This window comes from Xiphias gladius, chromosome 4, assembly GCF_016859285.1.
Source record: "Xiphias gladius isolate SHS-SW01 ecotype Sanya breed wild chromosome 4, ASM1685928v1, whole genome shotgun sequence".
Lineage (NCBI taxonomy): Eukaryota > Metazoa > Chordata > Actinopteri > Istiophoriformes > Xiphiidae > Xiphias > Xiphias gladius.
The window spans coordinates 11,986,577-12,005,623 of NC_053403.1; the positions used below are offsets into that span (position 1 = coordinate 11,986,577).

A 19,047-nucleotide genomic window follows, 5' to 3' on the forward strand; every position below is an offset into this window, starting at 1 on the left:
GTTATGAAACATGTGTAGTCTGACATTCTTAGCTGATTTTTTCAAGATGTAAACAAAGGCACGTAAACAGTCATAAGGAAACAGTCGTGCACACTCACCTGCAAGCACGCATAGTCACGCGACCTGCACACACGTGTACGAAGTACGCACAGAACCTGAGCGTTACATTATTTTTTAAACATATCATGCCTCATTTTTATGTAATAATTTCTACAGGAATCTCAGTTTAACAGGGGTGCATTCTTTCCTCATTCTCTCACTGCTTCCAGTACCAGTACCAGTTAAATCACCGCTTGATTTACATCACTTCAGACATTAACAGACTTGGGCTGAGTTCTAATCCAATCCATGTGGTCATGAGTGCTCATGACTAACCACTTGGTGGCAGTAGAGATTGTCGATGGCGTATCTCATCACTGGCATCCGTTTCCAAAACCCGACTGATGTAGACTTTTTCTTATATACATCCTTTTTTGTCATTTTCTCACAAAACTCGATGATCACTAAATTAACGCAATTCATACACTACCAGAAAAGTTTCTAATCCCAGAAACGTAAACTAGATATGCTTTAAAATGCTTTAAACGATTTTCTACACTTACTGTTGTGTTGATTATTCTGCAAGGAAAACCCCACAAATCCAGTTTATGACAAGTGAATTGATATAAGGTATAAGTAAATAAATAAATAAATAAATAGTAGGTAGGCAAGTTCTGACACAAACTTTTCACAAACAAACCTTTTCTCATTCCCATAACAGTGAGACCTACCAGTAAAAGGTAATGTATAAAATCATAAAACAACCTTCCATTCAGTCTGCAACTTAGAATTTGCTTGATTGACTGGTGGATTTATTGATTGGGCAACTAACTATTGAGCATGTTGCTACACTAAAACCTTTGGGACCAATTGGACTGGTCTAACCAAGTTTTCATCCTAATCACTGCTTTCATTTACCACCATATTATTCCTCCAGTGTCTATAAAACTTTGTGTATTCTAAACCTTGCACATGTTACTTGTACACACACAAACAAAGGGAAGCTAGAATGTGACGGGTTGTGTTAATGCCTGTCTGCTGTCCATAATATGTCCATCACAATATAGTTCACCCTGTCACTATGTCTCTCTCCAACCAGGTCTTACTTTAACGAATGTAAGTATGTATGTTTATTGTCCTCAGAAACCGAATCGACTGTGAAACTGATCAGAAAATACAGCATGAGCATTAGAAAGAAATAATCAAAGTCCAATGCAATAATCTGTATGCTCTCATCAATAGTTAGGCTGGAGGAGTATTAGTTTTACTCCAAAGGGGGCAGTAGAAAGCCATTCATTAGTCGATATCCAAACACAGAAGTCTGTCATTGATTCCTAACGGCGGCCTTATCATTGTACTGCATTTTCTTACATTTGTGAGAAAGCTTTGTGAAGCCAGACAAATCCTAATTTCCATCCAAGTAAAACTGTGGTGAGCAGTGCTTTTCTCTTGCCAAAAATAATCCGCTTTGGCAGTCCTCATAAATGATGTGTCCTCTTTTAGTCTAAAATATATGTAACATTTAATATTTAATAAATGGGAGCACAAGAATGGGCTCTGATTATTCATTTATTCATAAACAACAGCAGATTTAGTTGTCTTTGGAGGGAATCAATGACAAAGTCAATAAAGTGACTTAAGAAGACAATTAGGGCAGTGTGGACTTACAAATACAGGTTTTTGAAAATTACTGGCAGGAGAAATTAAAGCACAGAAGTTAGTTTCAGCAGGTTGCCAGAGAGTTTCAAGGCCAGACTGAATAGTGCCTGTGACAGGCAAAAATTTATTCAGAGATTTATACAGCACTGGAGGATACAACTAAGCACAAAGACTAATGACACTGGTGCAGTTTCTCAGGTATTGTAAAGGAGAACTGCTCCCAAAAAACAGTGAAACATGATTAAAAACCTAGCCAAATGATCCTTGCAATAAAATGTCAGTGGGCTGTTGCACATCAAATTTTCCCCAAGTCCGCCCTTATGTCCTAGAAATGAAAAACATTTTTCACTTCCCCTTTATTTGTGTACATGTATGCACTTGTAACATCTAATTTTCATACATTTTGCAGCAAAACAAAAAATTTTACTTAAGCATGAATGTAAGTTAATATTATCTGCTCCACTATCCAGGCTGGGCAGTCCTGCTCTGTGAGAGAGCTGTATGCAGATGCTGAGAACTGTATGCAGATGCTGAGAGAGAACTGCATGGTCCCTTGGTGGAGCCGCAGGCCCTGCCCATATCTAGAGTTACACAGTAACCTGAGAGTCTGTGGGGCGGAAGAGGCGACTGCAAGGAGGGGGCAAAGCAACAGAGGGGTGTGTGTGTGTGTGTGTGTGTGTGCGTGATGTGAGTCAGATAGAGAGAAAAAGAAAGCAAATTAAAGGGGCATGTGTGTTTGGGGAAAAGGAGGACTTGAGAGTGTGAGGAGGGAGTTCCCAAAGTTTTCAAAGAGGGTGGCACACATCGTACTTCTAAATGTGTTCGCATAGCCTCATGACACACACAGTAACACGCACACGGTTGTTCAAGTTAAGATGCAGGCACGGACTAGTGTGTTGGTTTATCAGCAGAGGTGTTTCTTGACATGTTCGTGTTTCATTAACTTAACTTGCTTGGTCTAATGGTGGACTTTGGACCTGAAGGGAAGGAGAGGCTGGACGAGAAGAGAGGAGAAGAGAAGAGAAGAGAAGAGGAGAGAAGAGAAGAGAAGAGAAGAGAAGGACAACTCGTTGACAGGAAGGATATGAAGAATGGGATAGAAAAAGCAATGAGCAAACCCAAACTTCCAGTTGAGGAGATGGACTGAGGCGAGCCAGACAGACAGAGAGGACAAAACAGTGAATGGACATGGGCAGAGAGCGACTCACCCTGGGGTTGCTGCTGCGCTTGGGTATTCTGGTCACTGCTGTGTGTGTGTGCGCTCATGTTTACCTGGAGACAGGTTGGCAGGGAGCACCTGCACCCCTGGTTTTGGGACATCCCATCCAGTCTAATCAGAACTTGGGCCAACAAAGCAAAACCAAACAGGTGTCTGCAGAGACGGAGGAGAGGGACAGGAGTATTAAAAGGAGAATCTCCTATGTTCGAACGCTAAAGAAAGACAGTCCAGCTAGGAAGAGGGATGAAGACAGAGAGGTCCCCTCACCTCCATGCTGCCCGGCTCTCCGCCCACACAGGAAGGTATGTGTAAGTTTAATATTGCATCAACTTCTGAGTTCTTAATTGCTGCGATTAAGATTTCTGTAAGGTTATCTGTTCCTAAATCAGTGTAGCAGCGGAAAGAGCAGCTCAATAAGGAGCTTTCACTCCATCTCTGTGAGTCACTGGCTTAGATCTCAGTAATCCCAGGAGGGTGATGAAGGAAGAACGGGCAGCAGAATCAATGCATGTTCAATGAGCACCTCCGAAATGCTTTGAGATTGCTGCTTTTATTTTTTTATGACAAATGAATACAATATAAACAGATGTCATTTTAACACAAACTACAAATCAAACACACTTGTTTTTTTTTGTGTCAATTGCAAATCTGTACAAAGTCAGCTTTAAAAAAGGGACAATTCAGAGTAATGTCTTTTGGAGCAAACACACTTATTCACAGAAGGACAAACACACACCAACACACGCAAACACACACCAGGGGCTTGACCCTTGACCTGTGAAGGGTGTGTTAAAGCACCAGCTTAACAAAACTCCCACTTCCTTCTCTTTTACTGTCTCTTTGTGCCTTTCATTTGTTTCTCTTTGACTCATCTCTGCTCTTTTCAGCATCTCAGTAGCCTTTATTTTGTAATTTGATCCCTGCCTCCATCCATCTGCCTTTTTTTTCCCTTGCGCTGCCAATTCCCTTCTACTCTCCCACCACCAATACATACCCACAACAAATCTGACTCTCCTCAAACTTGCTTTCCTCTCTATTGTCTTCCTCTCTGTTGCATTTCCTGCTCCTGTTACTCTGGGGTGAGATACGCTTGTTCGCATTTGTGTTTAAATCTTTAATGACTTAAACCAACTGAGTTTTAAATGCCATGAAAATCACTGCAGGGCTATTATGCCACACTGAGAGAGAAGCACTTGTGCACCATCAATAACACATATCACCATATGTTCACTCTCCCTGCGTCTAAACACAAAATTTGTCACAGAAGATGCCCTGGAGGGGCCCTTAACATCACGTCTGTGTCATGTGCTACTGCCTTTTAACTCTCTCTCTTTCCTTCTAACTACACTTCTTCCCGCTTTTTCTCCCTTTAGGCTCTCATGAAGATCACTGTTACTCTTTCGCTCTGTCATGTTATCTTGTTCCCGTTCTTCTTGCTCTCATCCTTACTCTTGTTGCTTTTTCATCTCTCCTGTCTGTGTCAGTTCAAAACTTTAGTCTCGCCTCCCACTTCTAACCTATATTTCTCTTAGTATCTCTTCCTTCCTTCAACTTCTGTCTCTCTCTCTCTTTTTTTCACTCGCTCCCTGCTCTCTCCTCTCGGCACATATTTATGCACAGAGGATGAAATAATGGGCTGGAAAGCGGGACTGCTGCTCTACGAGGAGGATGACAAGGGGGCCTCCAATGACCTTGATGAATAGCAATGAAGGGACTTGAGAAAACATTGATATAGAAGCTCAGTTATCGATGGGCAAGGTGAAAAAGATGAAAATTTGGTCGTAAAAGCTTATTTGCGGATAAGCTTTGTACAGTGCTCATGCTATTCTAAGCGCTCACTGATTTCAGAATTTCTGGATTTTATCATTTGGTTTGTTTAGAATAGTTTATCTTGGCATTTGGAGAGTTGAATGTAAAAATGTCAAGTCTGGAGGCCTTCCCCCAGTCTAGGTCTTTGGCATACTGTGTAAAAGGGATCGGATCCATTTAGGCCAAAAGTGACCATGTGGTTTGGAACATAACATTTGGTGGTATTTTATATCTCTGTCATGCTGCCATGTTTGACGTGTTAACCGCATTATAACTGTTTGTGCTTTCAGTGGATTTGGGAAGGATTTAAGTTGTACGTTGTTGCAGAGCACAAACAGAAACAGTTAGCTGCACCTCAATGTTATCTATTTATGAGCTGCTGTCTGTAACAGCCATAACTACATCTACAGTAAACTCATATTTGTGCATATGCTGCCACACTGTCACCTCCCCAAGAGTCAGTTCTTCATTCATTCACCTTTTAGTCATTTATATATGTTTATATTGAGAGCATGACAGACAATGCAGGACGGTCTTAGTACAGTACAGTAAAATTGAAAATGTGACCACATCTGTATTTATAGACAATTAGTGATAAAACCATGATAAATCAAATCTTGTGTAATATGTATATAAACATTATAACTGATGAAGACACACCTTAGAAGGAATCTGACACTTTGTTAAACATTATACACTATTGTGCACAGTTGAGTTGTTGGTGATGATTTTTACATTTAAAGTGGAATATATGAAGTTATAATCATTATGTAACTAACATATTAAATTTCAGTGTTTATAAATGAGGGCTGAGGGCACCCATTTAAATTTCCTCTCCTCTGATTTTTCATATGAGCATTGAACTGACCTCACCGCTGAAATATGTGATTAAAAAAAAAAAAATCAATTTTCATTTAATATAATTCATCAGTGTGGTTAATTGGTGGAAACACTAAACTCATCACCTGTACTGTTGTTGGGGACACTCTCTATACTCTGCTACTAAGAAATGTTAATCAGGTTGGTCGCCAGTTTGTAGCATGATACATACATACATATGACACATAGTTCAATTAGGATTGAGATGCAAATAAATAAATAAAATGCAAAGTTTGAAAATGCCGAAAGTTAAGGATTTTTTGTTTTGAGGCCTTGTGTGAGCAAAGTGAAGCGAGAAATCATTCAGAAAGGCAAAGCTCTCGTCAAAACTAATTCAAGATGCTGTAGTGTAGAAAGGTGACAAGGCAGACTGTGGCTGACACATCCTGTCTCCCTTTATAGACTGTTTGTGTGAATCTATGTCCTCTTTAATCATTTACCTCTTCCAGGCTTTATTCCCTGCTGGGAAAAGAGGAGAGGGATGAGTTGGTAAATTATAGAAATACATGAAATGTGTTGGGGCAAACAACAGCAGCACAGATGGAGGGAGAGAAAGAGAGACAGAGAGAGAGGAGCAGACATGGCAATCACTTATGACTCAGCCTCCTGACGTTAAAACAGTAATGAACGGACTACTGCCTTCAAGTCACGGTGACGCACACACACACACACACACACACACACACCAATTCAGTTCTCTAGCTGAAAGCTCTGAAAAAGACAAGTAGTTGCTGAATTCTCAAAAAGTCACCAGAAGTCACCAGATGACGCAAAATGCTAATTTGCATGAGCATTCCTCCTACACTCACCGACTGCCATCGGTAGGAAAGGAAATGCTGCTAAGGCCTGGTTGGATAAGAGCCTCCAATATACAGTCTATTCTGAATAATTTCCACAAATACATATCTAGGATAAATACCTTAGAACAAAGAGTCTACAGCGACGCTATGAGCAGTGTGAAGTGTATTTAGGCACAGTGGTGCTTTGAGGTAAAAATGTCACGCAAACATGCTCACAAAGACAGTGTTAATAAGCTAATGTTTACCTTACTGACCATTATAGTCTAGCACATTAGCACGCTAGCATTTGCTAATTAGCACCAGTACTGGGTAGTATTGCAGTATAGCATTGCACGCCAGATGAAAAGTCAGAGGATCACTAAAACTATTAAAGTTTATTCTGAGGGGAGCATGACTGTAGCAAATTTCATGGCTGTCAAGTCAATAGCTGTTGAGAAGGACCAACCAACAGAACAACCTTGTCATCGCCAGAGCCGCGCCACGAGTGTAACTAAAAATAAAACCATGAAGATGCGAGGAAGTCTGTGTTTCCCTACTGTGTTTTTGCAGGAGCAAGTTTTTTTCCCCCTGTATCCCTCTGTCATGGTTTTGCGGTCACAATATTTCCGTGAAATAAGTGTATGAGCTCTGTCTTTTGGATTTTACAGCCAAGCAGCACTGCCAATGAGTTCTGTATCCACAATCATATAGCGTAAGACCAACCTGGACAACACCTTATTTCTGTCTACTCTGTACATACTGTACAACAACTAATGCATGTCTGCCCAGCTCGGAGGAGAGATTCCTCCTTTATTACTCTTCCTGAGGTTTCTCCCAATGCTTCTTTTTCTGCCACAGGTTGGTTTTGTGGTGACTTTGTCCTTATCAGGACAAAGCATCCTCGGAAAATGGTGTCGTACGATGTAGAGATTGGAAATCCCTCTGAGAAAAACTGATGGATGATTTGGGGTGATAAAAAATAAATTGACAAGCCTTCGCTGAGAATTATTTCCCCTGAATCTTTGTGTTATTTTAATGTAATACGACTTCCTGCGCCCCATCTCTGAGCATTCAATGAGCTGAGATGTGTAGCTGTAATAATTATGTTACACTGACAAATTGTGGTGTTCAGTCGTGTTAAACAAACATGCATCTACTTAAAAGTTAACGTTAGACACTGTTATTATGGTTAAGTGAAAAAACATTTATGGAAAACTAGCTTTTATACTTATAATTTACTTTTCATTATATTTTATGTTCTCAAAACGTGGTTTGCCCTCAGCCATTTAAACAGTAGTTAGGCTAATACAATATGAAGTATCTTGACCCCGCATTGAACTGAGACAAGTGTCTCATTACTCTTTGTATTTTCAACTTGTAAGTACACAACCTTCCTGCAGTACGGAGTGAAAATACAGTCCCAGAAGAACTGAGATAGGACCTTTCTTAAACGTAAGACATATTTACTCATAAGTCCTGTCAACACAGAGAAGACTGATAGTCACTGCTGTTTTTACCCCTTAGCTCAACTCTGGAAGCGTTTCCTTTCTCTTACTTCTCTGAGGACAATATCTTCAGTTTGCAGCTTGGAAGTGTTTTATTCTTAAGTTTTCTCTTCAAGCAACTCCTCACATGTAGCCTACCTACCACTGATAGGACCCAAACACAAATATCTCCAAGTTAATGTAGAAATGAATTATTCATGTTAAACTGTTACACATATAGCCCTTTCATTTCATATCCATCTTATCAATTCTCCATGCCCTCGCTTCACAGTGTCCTACTCTTTCCCAGAGTTAGAGAATTCTCTCAGATAGGCCAGCTGTCATTCACATTTCACACATGCTCATCCTCAAAGCCCATAAGCAGGCAGCGCACAGATCATAACAGGGAAGAAACGTGGTACCGTGGATCCTTTCGGACAGGCCTTGCAGTTTTAGAAGATTTTTTTAACATGAAACACTGAGACAGCCTGCTGAAATGATCATTCAGTGATGTTGAAATGACAAAATTCTGTGCAACCCCATGCAACTGATCTTTTTGTCTTGTTTTATGCAGCCATACCAGGGGAGATAGCAACTATTAGGAGAAAGTTTTCTTTATTATCCTGTTGTTGTCGGCAACAATGACAGATTGTCAGAAATACAAACTAGATGTTTCTATTTGTTCACCGACAGCCTAGACGGGGGGATTTAAATAAACACTGTTATGGCCCTCTGCATTACCTGTAATTCACGCTGTTTCAATAAAACAGAACACTTTTGATTACAATAAGCAGCCTACACTTTAATTTAAATTATTTCTTTTAATTAGAAGGGACGCAAGTTTGTTTATCTGTGAGGCAAGTATTAATTGCTTTTGTTCAAATAATCGTTAGTGTGATTCCAAACGAATACTTTGCTCAAGACCGTTGATTAGATCAGTGTTGGGATAAAGCGAGAACAGAAAAGGCCACTTTGTGCTGTCCGTGCCAACCACTGCCAGCCGGTATTCGGCCCCCAGTGGAATTTCTAATGCAGAAACCCGGTGACCTTGGTCAAGTCTTGGAAAGCTGAAAGACTTCGGCTCAACGGAGAGAGAGAGAGAGGCCGTTAGAAAAGAATGAGAGGGGTTGACTTCTGTAATCCCAAAGGTGTGACTGGAGTCAGTTCTCAGGCATCTTTAACCTCTAGCTGGGATATCTGGGGAACCGGGGAGTCACAAGAAATCATTAGCTGGGAGGCTGACATGTCACCTGGGTCACACTTCACCACTTGTTATTGAGCTAAAAATGTCATCCATTACGAACTGTGCCTAGTGCAGTTGCCTTCCCTTACTTGGGTTATTTGTACATTTATATCGACTGATTCTACAAAAGCAGTCCCCAAAACCAGGAAAATCCATGTGCCTTTTGAAGTGACATTTGTTTGAGCAGAAATGTACATTTTCACTCACAGTTAAGTCAGCAGTGCTTGTTTTGTTAGTGAGTCTTGAGATATAAAGCTAGAGTGCTAACGGTCAAACTGAAATATAAATATAGACAAAAAGGTGGCAGCAATCTTGTGTGTTTAATCTGAACAAAAACGGAAGCGTAATAACGGCAAATTGCAGTTTTACAGGGGGTTACTTTACATGCTGGACTATTTCTTGGCTGTTTCATCAGACGTGTGTGGGACGGACGACTGAAAACTGGGTGAGACGCTTTCTATGCAGACATGCCATTAGGCACAACAAGAGGAGGATAATCCCCTCATACTGTGGGATCACAAGCACCTTGAAAGGAACACACAGAGCAAGGTGCAATAACTCCAGGCTGAAGAACTCAGAGCAGGGATATAAACATTTTAAGACATATGAGCCCTTTGATTTCCTACACTCGAAACATAACACCACATTGTATCACTCTTTAAGCACACACTATCCACCCTTGGAAAAGTAAACAGCTGTACACAGACACACAGCTTTGCTTGCTTAAAGTGAGATTAGTATCCAAGTCAGACCAAAAAGAAACAGACCAAACTGGAATCTTTGCCAAGTTAGGAGGGGAAGAAGCACAAAGAGACCTTTCAGATAATCAATCACCCATTCTGGAAAGTTTTAGGAAATATGATTATTTAATCGCAAAGGTTTACACAGTGTGTCAATAGTAGGAACATTATGGACCCCAAAGCAAATTTCACTTTTCAATACTGTGACTGTGAGACTGCTGAGCTGACATCTGAAAGCCTGTGATCCGGGCTTTTAAATGTAGTTCTATACAAACCTGCCGTAAAACAGGATGATCAAAACCATATGTTGCAAAGGAGAAACAGAGGCCGCCCAATGTAGTTCATGTTACTGTATCAACAGTGAATAAACAGTGCTGCTGTTGTGTGTGCTAACAGCTATCATTCAAAGACGCCCACTGGAGGGGGGAAAAGTCAGCGTCAAACTGTCAAGTCCAGATTCCCGATCGCACAATACTGCCCTCAGACGCGGAGGCCTTGTCTGGAACATTCCAGAAAGTTCGCTGCCTCCCTCCCAGCTGACATGAATGAGTGCATTGACCTCTGAAATGGGACGCTCTCCCTCTCATCCTTTCCACTCACCTTCACTGGCCCATCCATGCACACATCCCCTCACCCACACCATGAATACCTGCTTCTAGCGAATGGCACTTTGTGTGTCACCGAAATGCCCTCGGTTTGTTTGTGTAGCAGAAACCCATTTCATTAGCATTTGACATGCACCTTAGCGACCTGTGCCTGGTTACAATAAGACAACAGACACACAGCCGCCACCGCTTAGCAACAGAGAAGGCCAGTAAACCTCATGAACAGTCATTTAAAAAGCCTGTTGTTGCTTGAAGCCTTATTTAAAACACTTTTCCACTTCATCCCTGTTTGGCAAGAATATTTCGGCCTCTCTGTCTTTCACTCCTGCTCTATATCTGTGGTATTTATTTAGCTGATACTGAGCGAGGAAGGAAAACATATAGACAGGAAGGCAGAGAGTAGGGAGATGAAATTAGAAACATTAACACAAGTTGAATGCTGGTGGAGACAGCACTGCTCAGTAACAATGCTGGAAGGTTGCTAATCTCACAAAACAACCCTGAACATTGTCAAACATGCTATGACGTGTCTAGAAATAAACATCTTCCTTCAATTTCAGCAATCATGTATGTGTAAGACACGGAAAAATTGTAAAACAAAATAGTAAAATAATGAGCTGAGAAAGACAATTACCACCCCCCTCCCTTGGTTTATCTCCCTGTCACTCCCTCTGTTTTTCCATCTTCATCTCTGGAAGTAAGCATCATATGGTGCTCAGCGGGCTCCCTCTGCTCTCCCCATTTAGGCATCAAACACAGATCTCATGTCTGGGATACTGTCCAGGAAGACACTTGCACAGATAAACTCATACGCACAGACACACATACAGGTTTTAACTGCAAGCCCGCGAACAATAAGACCCCATCTGTCTCTTCAGATGCTAGCCAAGAGGGCCCAATTCTAACACAGGGCCCGATTTCAGACAATGTGTCTTCAGTGGTGTCAATCATATATATATATATACATTACATTTCCTACACAACCGTTTCAATCCATGCTGTGGTGAAAAGAAGCATCTGTATATGCCTCCATGCATTTATGAAGTCACGCATGAATGAAGTTACCATGATGTGACTGGAAGGGGGACTGTGTTTCCAAGGCAACAGGCAGTTCTACAGAGATTTAAGTTGATGGCATGTGCCAGGACAAGTCAAAAGACTCCAGAGAACACGCTGACCTTAATGTGTATGCGTGTTTGTATGCCTACATAGTATTTACTTTCTGCTAAGAGCAGCTTGTAGTTCTGCTGAGAGTTAACTGGAAACCACAAATGACAATAGGAATCTATCAAACCAAGCCACAATACAGCTGCCTTTTCTTTTTAAAAGCACACACAGCACTGAACGGTGTTGGGTGTATTTTATAAGGGCATTAAAAACCATGATTTCCCGCTGTGGTTTTATAACAGATTACGATCTATGGCAAGCAACCCAAATATATATATGTCCATGTGGTTCTGTCAGCTACTGTAGTATGCATAGCATGTACTTGTTTTAAATGACAACTGCATTCTGCACAGCCTCGTTTTTCGATGTCTTGCGTCGCACACTCTTGCTGTGGAGTGCACGAATGGCTGTATTTATTCATCCACATTATTCAATGTAAAGATAGCGCTGTAAATGGCCAGTAACCACAACAGCATGAGAGCTGGAAGCTGTTTAATTTTTGCCCTTGAATTGAGCAGCACTTATTGCTTTGCAAGTCCTCTGTCGTGCTACTCCTTTTGAAATTCAAGGCTGCAAAGACTGATGTAGTTCTTCAACAAGTCCTCCAACCTAAAAGACTATAGGTCATTTGTCCCTGTCCTCTGACACGACCCATAAGAGCTATTCCTCAGTTAGCATCCCTATCGGCAGCAGGAGATATGCTACAGATAATCTGTCTCTCTGTAACAACGTGAGCTGCTTTCCTCTTTCATTCCTGTTTTAATTACTACGACCACTAAAGGGGCTTTTTCACTTCAATGTAAACATGTCCCTTTGGGAATTTTGCTGAAAAGACTGATGCTGTCTCACATGACCGCTGGATGTCACTTAACAATAAAACGTAACTATGGGTCATAATAAGATACTTGCACCATTGACTTATGGGGTCATTTTCATTCAGGTCTTTGGGTCTAGTGCGGTATATCAAGGTTGTTTCTGATGTCCCTGTAAAAGAGAAAAAACAGGAAAATGCAGCTTTGTACTTGCAAGATCAGATTTGTGAATGGGCATGCACTCGTCTTGGATCTGCTTTGATTGTATTATCACCTGCACATGGGCAGGTAATAATACCTGCCCATTCTGCAGCCAAGTTGTCTGCAGAATGGGAGAGAGTGTGTGCTGCAATGTCACACAGTGTGTGGAGCAAAGCCTCAATGTCGAACAATATTCAGAGGTTATTCACCTCCAGCACTGTACAATAAACATTTCGAGGACCGTTTCAGTTGCTTTTGTTCACAAACACACACACACACACACACACACACACACACACACACACACACACACACACACACACACACACACACACACACACACACACACACACACACACACACACACACACACATGCACTGTTATAGAATATGCTTCCCAGATATGGGTTTGTTAGATTTCTCCTTCGAATGCGAAACAGCGCAGAGTGGAGAAAGAGAACAATCTCTTTATCCAACATCCTCACTATCTGTGCTTCGGCCGCCAATTTCTTTCCTTCTCTCCCTCACAAAAACAAACACTTTCCTCCCTCCCCTTTCATGTATCCCTCCACTCCTTCACAGGCTTAGTCCACAGCAGTGTTCTGCCTCTGAGACTGGGGCTAAACTTTTCAGAGATTACTGCCTTTATTAAAAAAGATCAGCTTAATCCTCCGCTTTAATTCTGTTATACCCTCTCTGTCTCTCACTGTACTCTGGCAGTGAGCTGGGATTGGCCGATGAGCCAGGCCTGCCAAGAGAATAGAGATGACTGTAGGAAGTGGAGGCAGCTGGGTCTGGTCCGACTGCCAGTCTCCCCATCTCCCAGATTAGTCAGAATGATAGATCTTAGTAAGGCTGATTCTTTGTGATTATCGCGTGTGTATCATACAGTCATGCAATACTGCGAGCCTATAAATCCTTTTACTTTACGCTTTTTATTATGCTTTCAGTTTAATAATTCTTAATTCTTTGCTCTGTCTGCTCTGTCTGCCAACTGATATAACACAATATGCATTTAATGTACTGTACACCTATGAAACCTTTTACTTTTGCTGTTCTAAATACCCAGTATGCATTATTTGGATTAACAGGTCTTACCTGAGCATTAAATCAAGCGTTTGCAGATCTACACTGCAAATCTATTTAGATCTTTGTTTACGGCTTTTCCAAAGGATGAGGCTGGTGATATTCCTTATTTGTCCTTATTGTAAACTAATCCCATGAAAAGACTCAAGCCATCAGTGAATTGATTCTAGGTAGACAGATGATTCCTCTGTATGACAGTCATCCATTGTTGTCCAAAATCTTTTAAAAACGTATCAATGAGCCACACCAATGCACTGGGTGACATGTTCCTTCATTGCAATGAACATGGTCACTGGAGTTGATTTTAAGTTAACATACTCCATCCTAGCACATTAATTACTGACTAGCTCATCATCTGTGTATTAATCCACAGATGACAATAGTACCCAACAAATGCAACTGTCCTTTTTGAATAATGTTTGCCACAAACTACAGTTCCCAGCTGTTTTAGGTAATTACTTAGCCTTTTTAAAAAGTGAAACTATATATCCACAGTAAATTAAAGCTTTATGTCCTCAGTAGGGAGTAGTGGGCATGGGGCTGACTGCCACAGTCAGGGCAGAGAAGATGGAAAGTTTTGGGAGACAGAAAATCACATTGTTGGCTTACAGATATAGAATAACAGGAGCGAAATCCTTTAGTGACGCATCGGTGGTGAAAAAACTGAAACCTTTGCATAGAATTTCTTAGGGGGGTTATCTAAAACCACTGGTCAGTGGTGCCTAATGTGGTAAGCATGGGTGATGAGTGATAGCCTTCAAGACTAAACCTACACTAGTTCAAGCTCTAACAACTAAAATGAATTTTAGCTGTAAATACACCAATCCCCACCCATACTTGTGTCATCGAGTCAGTGTTCCATTGTAATAACATTTTGATGTACTGTTTGCAAATAATGTCCTCTATGTGGTTTATGAGCAGATTTATTTGCAATATGTTAATTACATTTTCCCCCATGGGATCCTAATTTTCCCAATTTTTCTTTTCCCATTTTTAGCCAGTTGGTATGAGCAGCATTGTCATGTGACGGCAGCGATTCGAAATGTCAATGCTAATCTTTATCAATATTCACTATCAAGTGAAATATCTAATGATCGTAGACCTGTCTCTCACTGCATGTGTCTGAGAATAAGAAATATACCGGGAATTTGCTTTTGTATTTCATATAATGATAGTGTTTTGTTTGTTGCATTGCTGCATTGCACCAAAATTCTAAGTATCATTGATAAAACATACCATCTTTTTGCTTTTTTTCCCCTAAATCACATTAGCGCAGGCCACTGGAGCACAAGTCTCTGATATGGTCTCTCTCACTTGGGTTCACCACCACCACCCACCTAAATCAAAGGTTAATGTGAATCAGCCAACCGCTGTTTCATTAAACCGCAACTTCTCTGTCTGCCCACTTGTCCATCGCATATCTTGACCTTCATTTGGCACACAGCTGAGTTTTTACCTAAGCTGTCAGAAAAATATAGCCTGTCAAAGAACATATCCTTACTTCAAGACACTCCACAGTGTTAAAAAAAAAATATTCCACACGCTGTTGAACTAAAAGCTTTGACCTCTTGACTGCACAGCTTGGTGGTATTTTTCTGAAGCGTCTGGGCTCTGGCAAGAGCAATTACAAAAAATGAGCAGCAGGTCTGCCACTCAGCCGCCCTGGCACTCTACCAACAGACAGGGCTGACTTGGCAGCACGCCTTCTGTCGCCTTACAGTTTCCAAATGGGCAGACACAGTTCACCTGTGGCTGGCTCCTCCCTGACATTGGATACACTGGTGACAGTTTGTTTACTCAAGCACTGATTGTGCTGTGCCTTCTCAGATGCTCTGGCCACGCTGCCATTGTTTGTTATGTATAGACTTTGTTTATTATTGGTGTAAATCCATATACAGGTGTAGAACCCCTCTCCCTTCACAGTGAGGTGCAGGTCCTCCTCCGTCTGTGTCTTTGTACTTTTTTCCAACTCCACCTCTCCCTCCATCTCCCCCTTCTTCTCACCCACCTTCATTGTTCTGGCAGACAGTCTTCTCTTGTTTTATCCAGTCATCTCTTGTTCACCCATCCATCCTCCTCTCCCCGAGGGGTTATTCATGCTTGGCCTGGCTGCTCACACCCAAGCTGAGAGGCACAGATCTACTGACACACCAAGCTCCATCAGGACATGCAGACCATGCAGAAAGGCCCCATAACAGAGTGATCAAAAATGGGAATAGGAAAAAAAACATCCTTTTTAAATCCCTGAGAAATAAAATGAGAAGTAAAGGGGATAAAGTGTCAGGATAAGTGTATGGTAAAATAAAATTCCATTCAATTACCCCTGTAGTAAAATGAATTCTATCAACTTTCTCTTCAGGTGACATTTCCAACCATATCAGGTCTCAGATTTCGAACTAAAAAACACTTCTTCCGCTCTTCTAACTTCCACCGTTAATACACTATTTACTCCAACTGCTTTCAGTGCTTACACTTCAACTGACACTTCAACTGATATCGTCTTTCAGTTTATACATTTTCACTGGCATTAATTCCTCACAGGACTTCCATTTCAACTGACCTTTCTGGCTCAACTTTTCACTTACACTTGCATTTCGAGCTCCTTTCAGTGCTTGAAGTTCAAATGATACTTCTTTCAGCACTCACACTTAAACCGAAAATTGTACTTTTTCAACACTTCCATTTTCACTGCGATTTCAATCTTCAGCAGTGCAGTTACAGTTTCTTTGGAAATGTTTGTCCTTTCCAGTTTCTGATGTCCTCATACAAAACCAGTTAATACACTTGAATAGGCACAAATTTCTTTCAAGACCTCCACTTAAGCTGAGCCTTCCAGTTCAGTTTATTGCTTAATCTTCAACAGGCATTTCAACTCCTTTCAGTGTTTGAAGTTCAAGATTTTTCTTTTCAGTACTTTCATTTCAAAGGATACTTAAGCTTTACCTAGTGCTCATTTTGTCTCACCTCTTGAGGTTGAACTGAATATTCAACACTTTTCAGTCTTTTTTTCTTTCAGTCACTGTATTTCAGCTGGCACTTCAACTTTTTTCAGTATTCGTACTTTTTCAGATGATTAAAGTGCAAATTTTTAGCAGCAAACACATGTTAATTTTTCTCTGAAAATTTTGCCTTTTCCAGTTCCTAATGTCATCGTGCTAGCATAATCAATAACTTCCAGTGTCCATCTTTTTTTTCATTCATGTCATGGCAACAACCTGAAATGCTCATGCCGGGTATGTAGTTATATCTAATGTCATGGGATTAACGTCTAAACGGCTGAGGCTCGTCAGTTCTGAGCAACGTTCTGTGTGTTTGTTATTAACACTGCTTACCCCTGGTTCCTTCAGGTGCTGATGACTTGTTGTGGCTTGACTGAACAAGGGGCCAAACACTGATCTCATAACTGCTCAGTGATGATTCAGCATTTAGTAACAACTCATAGGAATGAATAGTATAAAGTGTGCATACACACATACACACACACACACACACACACACACACACACACACACACACACACACACACAATCTCTGTCTCGCACATTAAGAGAGGTGAATTGCACAAAAGTTGTTTTTGATCTTGTGTTCTTGGAAAAGGATTTTTTTTTTTTCACCAAATAACTTCACATGAAGAGTAAAATAATTGCAGCCTGCGAGGAAAACAGACTCGGGTTGAAAACTTAAGTTGTACAAGTCAGTCTGACAACTCCAGGGCAACGTTTCCTTCCAGTAGTCCTTGGATAACACCTCCTCCCATGGCAAAATCCGCCAATAATTAAATTTCCTCTCTCCTGTAAAGTTCCGGTAGTATGTGTGTGTGCCTTCGCCCCTTATTCTATTCTTTGCTTCTCCACTTTTTCCCCCTCCATTCCTATTCAGCCCCATTTTATACACCGCAACCTCCCAGTGAGTCCATTGTCCCAGATATCTACCCTCTGATCAGCAGTCCTGTCCCAACCTGTACCAGGCTGATGTATGGGGCCTGACAGCTGAGCTTTGCAGGGAGGATTCAGTAAGGAGATGAAAAGGGCAGCATTGAGACAGCGAGCTCTGGGAGCTTTCAGAGGATGCAGGAAGGTAGATGTTATTTGTCTACGTGTAAATAACAGACTCCCAGACAAACATCCAGTCTTTCTGTCTCTATAAAATTCTCCTCTTGCCAGAGAGATTTCTGCTATGTGGTCTAAATCAAAATTGAACAACAAACACATGGATGGCATGTGGAGGCCGAGCCAGAGATGAAAATCAGAAGACATGCCGCTTAATACTGATCCTGGAAACACTGTTTTTGTTCTAAAATAAGTACAGAATCTGTTCTTCTCTATAGCACATTAATGATGATGACAAAAAATTAAATATTTATACATTTACTTTATTGGGCTCTCTGCTGTGTGGCTATGTAGTTGGTCAGCTAAATCATCTTTTTAGTTATGCAAAGAGCAGTAAGTTGTGGCATTTCATCCAAAGTTGAATATAATGCATGGATGTGCCATTAAATGGCCTGCGTTCCAGACACCTGAGACATATCGCGCCGTGTTTTAAACAGGGATTCAGCGCCAGCATCTCTGCCAAAACTGTAACTGATTTTCAGTTACTTGGCTTGGTTTTGATAATGATAGTTATGATGATGCTCATCATTGCTTCGCTACCACGATGGGCTGCTACCTTGTTTGTTATATTTAACAAACATTTTTGGGATGGGATAGGACTTGTTCTCTTACTATGCAATGGACAGTTATACGATTGCCATATAATCTATTTTGTTAATAATGTAAAACTACCATAGCTAGCTATGGACGAATGTAATGATTCAAATGACAGGAATTCTGTTGTTAGTTACCGCATTTTTGATTTTGGAATAGGCAAAATAAAATGAGAGAAATTAATTCTTATAGCCTATAAAATGGAAATGCTAATTTGCAGCCTTTCTTGCTATCGCTCCAAAGAACTGACGACATTGTATAAACTGGTCCAAGATGCAGAAAAATCCAAGCTACCCCTAACTTAACACCGCACTGTAACTTAACTGATTTTCTAACTCTATTATGTAAAATGTTCATTCTGATTACTAGCTATGGTAGTTGTGTAATGCAGGGCACAAAATGAAAAGGCAGGATTTTCAAGTAACAAGGAGATAAGTATATTCAGTTCAAATGACTCTAAATTTCCCCGCTTCCTCACCATCCACTAGCCACTATGTTCCCTTAAAATTGATCACTTAATTTATCTTTTTCCTTTTACTAACCATTCTTCATGGCTAAGGTGAGAGAGTTAACATTAATGAATGGCATGTGCAAACTGAGACACTCAAGAGAGAGAGAGAGA

At 40.9% G+C, this 19,047-nt stretch overlaps 1 protein-coding gene across 1 annotated transcript in view; it reads left to right on the forward strand.

Moving 5' to 3' along the window:
- The first annotated feature begins 2,445 nt into the window (after window positions 1–2,445).
- The window catches only part of mettl24 (methyltransferase like 24), a 34,293-nt gene continuing 17,691 nt past the window's right edge, over window positions 2,446–19,047 (forward strand). Inside the window, exon 1 of the mRNA XM_040124623.1 lies at window positions 2,446–3,219. Coding sequence (XP_039980557.1) covers window positions 2,881–3,219 — 339 coding nt within the window. The 5' untranslated portion in view covers window positions 2,446–2,880. The remainder of the gene's footprint in view (window positions 3,220–19,047) is intronic.